The 6,550-nt window shown below is 36.2% G+C and overlaps 1 protein-coding gene across 1 annotated transcript; it reads right to left on the minus strand.

The window, feature by feature from the left end:
• Positions 1-1,465: 1,465 nt before the first annotated feature.
• Positions 1,466-3,004, minus strand: LOC105313496 (ATP-dependent DNA helicase Q-like 3). The gene is made up of 3 exons (XM_011406979.2): positions 2,641-3,004; positions 1,918-2,591; positions 1,466-1,802 (listed from the first exon to the last, which is right to left on the minus strand). The coding sequence occupies exons 1-3, from the start codon at positions 2,825-2,827 to the stop codon at positions 1,518-1,520; spliced, it is 1,146 nt and encodes a 381-aa protein (XP_011405281.2). The 5' UTR covers positions 2,828-3,004; the 3' UTR covers positions 1,466-1,517.
• Positions 3,005-6,550: the final 3,546 nt, after the last annotated feature.

Genomic DNA, 6,550 nt, shown 5'->3' on the forward strand with positions numbered 1-6,550 from the left:
ACACCCACTAATTATGTTAAGATATTGGGATTGGTAGAGGTAGTCGCAGACTGTAGTTGACAATAAATATGGTCAAAACTCAAGTTAATACAAAGAGGAAAAACAGAGAGAGAGAAAGAGAATACACCTGAGCAGAGAGATCATCAGAGAGAGTAACAATAACGACTGAATGAACAGAACGATAACAGAAACAGTAGACAGTGCATGCATCACAACTTATATAATACTAGCCATAACCACATGTATGAATAAGATAACCACAAACTAAAAATACAATATCAATAATAATTAAGATAGATTGACAAGTGTACATTATAATACTATTATTTCTAACAAATTACCCCACCTACATCATCAGTACCCACCAAAGAATTTAATCCTAGATCCGTCCCTGCCGTGTATGCATCAACAGGAGTCCATATTGTGGGGTTGGGGTTTAGGGTTTGGACTCCTGGCGTCAATTATTAGTCTGCATAAATTTTAAATAGACCACCCTAGGCGAGAATTGAATGCGTAGGAAGATTATTAGAAATTTTTACAGTTGTAAGGCGTGGTTTAAGATGAAATAAATTCCGGCCGCCATTTTGGTTGGCAACTTTCAATGGAGAACAAACGGGTCGACATAAAAATAAACCTGTATTAAGAATTCTAGAGCGAATTTGACCAAATGTTTCACAGGATAAGCTTAAAGGTAGCTATTCTTTCTTATAACAAGCACTTTTTAGCTATTGATAGAGCTACAGCAGGTAAGTGAGGCATTTTCTTCGTGCCTCCATTGACTTCCTTAACAAACTTGCCAACCAAAATGGCAGCCAATTATGGTGCGTGGGCGGATACCATATATAAAATTAATGAAATTCATAGCTTTCGCAATTCTCACTCTGGGTGGTCTATATACTTGCCAGATCTGTTACAATAATAGTAGTAAGTTACATAGCCTGCTGAACTACGCTCCTTTGGAGAAGAATGTAGGACAAATGAAGATCGTGAACTTGTCTGATATTGCGGTTCTTTCCACTGCAGAAACTCAGCTAACGTGGTGAATAGTCTCGCGTAGCCAGACCACGCCCTCCGTACCTGCGGGGTAGTGGTCTGGTGTACTGAGCTTGGCAAAGTTGTTCAAGGAAGTGAAGTGATAATAGGAAGCCATACACGTTTAATGCAATATCGTTGAATTTTTAATGTAATAATAGTAGGTGCGGCTATGACAAAATGGTGGGAGTTTGCTGTGTATGTGCATCTGATGTTTCAGTTGGAACTAAGAAGACAAAGAGGCGGAAAGTCAGTGGAGAGGCATCCAAATTGGCCATCAATGTCATAGACAATCTATCAGAGCGTGTCTATTATAAAAAATTGTCTAGTATTGTTAGTTCCAAAGCCTTTTTATGCCATAAATGTAACAGGAGACATCTTGCATTCTCTTTGCAAGAATGTCTCTTACAGACAGTGGAAAATGAAGAAATTCAGGATTGGATTATTGAACGCATCATTCCAAACTTCATTTAAAATTCAATAATTTACAGCTTTATACATACATCACAACAATTATTATTATCATTATCAGTTGAATCATGATTCATAACAAATAAAAAATCGTTGAGTAACAATTGCCTGCAGCATTTGGTTTTGTTGTTTCCATAATCTTTGACTCCTTGTTCTACAAATTTGCTAGGCTTTCCATATAGTAGAATAGCTTTAGATGGCTTATTGTCATGTCCTGCTCTGCCTGATTCCTGAACATACTGTTCTAGACTGGAAGGAGGACGCCAGTGATAAATAACTCGGACATCAGCAACATCAACCCCCATACCGAAGGCGCTTATTGTCATGTCCTGCTCTGCCTGATTCCTGAACATACTGTTCTAGACTGGAAGGAGGATGCCAGTGATAAATAACTCGGACATCAGCAACATCAACCCCCATACCGAAGGCAGTAGTCGCCAGTACAATACGCAATATTCCTTTCGGATCACTAAAAGACCTTAAAACGCTCTCCTTTACTTCTACAGTAGATGCCCGTGTATACTTCATTACCATAGCAAATTCCAGATGCTTTGGGTGGTGTGGTGGGAATGTAATATAAGGTCCTAACTTTCGTGACAGTATACGGTACATAACTTGACAATCGCTATAGTTCTGTTGAAAGATTATAGTCTTAGGATATTCCATACCCATTTCCTTCAGTTCCTTGGCTATCTCCTCACAGAACTCTTCTATTTCAGGCAGAGGTTGCACTTCATAATATATGTTACTTCGATCAGGTAAACACCCTATTAAAACTGGTTCCCTCAGAGATAAACTCTGGCAGACAATACGAAAAGTATGTTTAGTTGCTGTTGCTAATGCAACCAATTTATTTTTGTATATAGGAGATAACAGCATGTTCCTATACATGGGATTGCAAATCAAACTTTCCGGACTGATGTATAGCAGTTGGATATCTCCATGAAGCACCTTCTCTATTGCAGTCGAATCAAGTTGACCTTCACCTACAAACTCAGCAACAATGCCCATCAGTAAAAACTTTGCTTTCTGGTCCATCATGAGGGATACCAAAGGACTGACACAGATAACAATGCTGCCATATTGTTCTGTATAATACCTGGATTAATGTTCAGTATCATTTTTATTTAAACTAACCTTTGAATAAATCAAATGCTACAGGTAAAAGTGCATATATCAAAGACTTTCCATATCCTGTAGGAAGTGACACAAACACATCATTGCCAGACATGAAAGTCATAATAGCTTCAAGCTGTTTTTCTTTCAAAGAAAACCCAAAACGACTGGCAGCTTCTAAAACACACTTTTCTAGCTTATCTTCCATTTTATAAATAGGCGCGGTCAAAATGATTTTGACCACGCATTTTTAATTATGCCTAATTCATTAGCTTTATTGGTCTGACGTAGTTCTCACTGACCAAGCCGACGGTCAGCCTTTGAACAACTTTGCCAAGCTCAGTACACCAGACCACTACCCCGCAGGTACGGAGGGCGTGGTCTGGCTACGCGAGACTAAGGCCCCCCCCCTAGATCCGCCACTGGCTATAGCATATGCTATAAGAATTATTTACTGCACATACGATAGTGTGTATACAATGAGTATAACTAACTATTTACTACCTGCAAATATCGTTCTATTCTTGAAGAAAGTGACAGAGAAGCTCTCTTAGTGCTACCTTTTCTGCAACAGCTGAGCGTTACAACAGTCAACAGTGTCCGCGCATAATCAAATTCATATCTATGGGATCACGTGATCAATTTCCAATCCCGGTTACGTAGTCTATAATATCTATGGTCTTGCATACGGAAAGGTTGTTCCGTGATCCAAGTGGGCTGAAAGACGCTGTAGTATGACTCCACTTGGATCACATTTGCATGCTCCGTAAACTAAAGTTAATACATGCAAATAATATGGAGGGGTGGGATTTACGGAATACGCAATGATCCAAGTGGAGTGAAAAGCGCAGTAGCTAGCTGCACTGCTGGGGTGGGGTCTGTTTACCTTAACCGCAGCGTTGGCACAATAATGGCTATGTGCTCACCTCCACCAACAGCGAGACCAACAGCTCCAAGATTACTACTGCAAAGTATGGTTCTTTATTATTTTGGCCTTTAACGTTATACCAAGAATACCTTTTATATCTAGTCAATGACCTTGCAGACTTACTTGAGTTGCTATGTAAGCACGGCTACTCTGGTGTAACTTACTATGATCTGGGCCTTTATCTTGGCCTGTCTCCTGTTACACTGGATGTTATAGAAAAGAATAACGAAAGGGATGTTCAAATTTGTCTACGGGAATGTCTTAAGATATGGCTACAGAAAGCTGATGATGTAGACAAGAAAGGTGGTCCAACCATTCATTCTTTGATATCAGCTCTAAAAAAAGTTAAAGAGAAAGCAGTAGCTGATGGAATAGATATGGAAAGTAAGTTGAGAAAAGTGTGATTTAGATCTAGATGAATTTTAGGGCATCCTGCTTGTAAAATTCTTTCTAATTACACTTCACGCCTGTCTCAAGTTTTGGTCTCACTGTGGCCGTCTCTAGCTCCATTATTACATTCTGAAAGCCTCATTAAAAATGAGATCTCAAGAAAAGATGATATATTGATTGAAGTACAAGAAGCTGTTTGCTTGGATTTTTATAAGTTAGAGGTTTTTGCTGTAATTTTGCTAAGGTATACCGCCACAGCTGAACTTGGAAAGTCTATCATGAAGGAGTATAGTAAGTAGATTTACAGAGCAGCATAAAAGTGTTATTTTCTTTATAGGAAATTGTTATTGTGAGAACGATTTGATAAAAGTGGACAAAAGCACTGGTAAAATCACAAAATTGTATTGCATTAGCTTTTATTTTTGTAGATAAAGTTGGATTGAAAATTTATTTGCCTCAGAGCTTGACTAAGAGCTTTAAGTCAATGCGACTAAAGTATGGAGATACTTTTTTTACAGTGGAATCAATCATGATGAAATATTCACCAGCAATAGTTGACAAAATGAAGCAGCTATTGAATTTTTACGACACAGAATTAAAGCATTCACTTACTCAGTGTCAGAAAATCAGGGAAATTTTAGAAATAGTTTGCGACAAATGTTCTCTAAATGATATTGAAATACTGGAGTTTATTGTTAATAAGCTTAATATAAATGAGGCTAAGTTAGTTGTCCAGGAATATAATGAAGCTATTAAGGAGTTTAGTAAAATGAAACTTAGTCAGTGCCTCATGGAACAATTTTCGTATGGTTCACTGCTTTCTTGTGAAAAAGTTACTATTGTTGTTGATCAAGATGCTGCTGATTCAACCCTAAAGGATGTCCGGAGACTGTCAGGAGAAATATTCAGAGATCTTGTGCCACAAATCAAATTGTGTGTTATCAGAGATGATCAGTCTTTCACTGTAATATGTTCCTTTCCTTTGAGCCTTACTGAGCAGCTAATTGCAATTGCTCTGGAGAGCATTGAGATACTTAAAGAGAATAAAGTGAAGAGATTGACAATTGGTTATTGTATTGTGTACGAGGTACAGATTTTTATTATGCGCAAATTACCTTTATAATCATATTAAAGATAGAGGAAATGAAGGAACAGCAACATAGTGGTACTGGTACACTGAAGCAACTGGTGTTGTCACAGAGTATACAATTGCTCAACAGTAAGGACGAGATAAAAACTTTAGAGGTAACTCTAAACTCAATAATCTATATTATAAAAATTTTTATGCCTTTATTGATTATGAACTGATTCCTGCTTAATTTTGCATATTATAGAAAAACTTGTCAAATGAAAAAGAAGCAAGACAGTTTCTAGAAGTTAAAAGCAAAGTTTTGAAAGCACAGGGCTTTGAGAATCAATCGCTACAAAAAAGTGTCACAGAATTAAAAGAAGTTAGTTGAGGCTTGAAATGTTTATTATTATTAAATCAACAGGAAAATGCAGCACTCAAAGAGATAAATCAGTTATTAGAAGAGCAACTTGCTTTATTTCAGTCTGAGAAAGAAGGTAACATAGACATATGATTTTAATTACTACCATTTGTACACTAAAGAAAGTGAAGGTCAGATCAAAGATGAAGGTGTTGTAATTGCACTAACTATTACTATGATAATTGTAATTGCTAGGAATCAAGCAACCAAAGAAGTCACCTGAGAGAGATAAAGAGATTGAAGTGTTGCAAAACAAAATTTCATCAATTAGTATTCAAAAAATTGAGAAAGACGAAGTATTGAATAATATGGCAGAAGAAAATAAAAGGCTGAAATTAATGATAGGTATAATATTTACACCCAATTTAAGTATGTTTTCTTTCATTTAGATGAGATCAGTCAGAGCCTGGAGACTGATAGTCGAGATGAAGAAATAAAGTTTCTTACTCAACAATTAGAAATTACTAAAACTGAGAAAAAAGGTATTATATAATTTTATTGTACAAAATAATCATTATACTATTATTAGCCTAATATTTTCTACAAGACACTAACTGCTAGTGTTATATACTTATTACACTGTATATTATTCACAATCATAACCTTTTCTACTTTTAGCTCAACTAGATGTATTGCCTGCTTATATAAACCTGCATCAAAAACTTATTACTCATACGTACACTGTATACACATCCATTTATATGATAAATAATGATTAAAATAATAATAACTCCTGTATTAGTGCTGTCTTTGTAACAGGAATTAAGCTAAATTTAATTGGACTGGCCTTAGTAATAATGTCCAAAAATTTTATTTCACTTTATAACCTGGCTCTGCCCCTTCACTGGTAGGGAGGAGGGATTTGGTGACACTGTGCATTGGTTTGGGTGCACCAATCAAATTGTGGCTTACTTCAGCATTGATATAACTCATTTTATTTGAACCTATTAATTTTACTGTAACACAATTTTAATTTTTGCTAACTCTTTAGAATTGGAGAATTTATTGGCTGAAAGTAAAAAAGAAATTGAACTTTTACTGGACAAGATATCAACAATTAGTGTGCTAAAAATTAGTCCAAAAGAACGAATTGTAAGTATTTTAATTTAATAACCTGCATATT

The sequence above is a fragment of the Amphimedon queenslandica genome, unplaced genomic scaffold, assembly GCF_000090795.2.
Source record: "Amphimedon queenslandica unplaced genomic scaffold, v1.1 AMPQUscaffold_13292, whole genome shotgun sequence".
Lineage (NCBI taxonomy): Eukaryota > Metazoa > Porifera > Demospongiae > Haplosclerida > Niphatidae > Amphimedon > Amphimedon queenslandica.

Excerpts from the sequence above, each read along its gene's own strand:
- LOC105313496 (XM_011406979.2), bottom strand. The coding sequence starts at position 2,827 with ATGGAAGATAAGCTAGAAAAGTGTGTTTTAGAAGCTGCCAGTCGTTTT. Across the intron at positions 2,592-2,640 it reads AGCATTTGATTTATTCAAAG|AACAATATGGCAGCATTGTT; the intron begins GTTAGTTTAAAT and ends GGTATTATACAG. Across the intron at positions 1,803-1,917 it reads CTACTGCCTTCGGTATGGGG|GTTGATGTTGCTGATGTCCG; the intron begins GTTGATGTTGCT and ends TTCGGTATGGGG.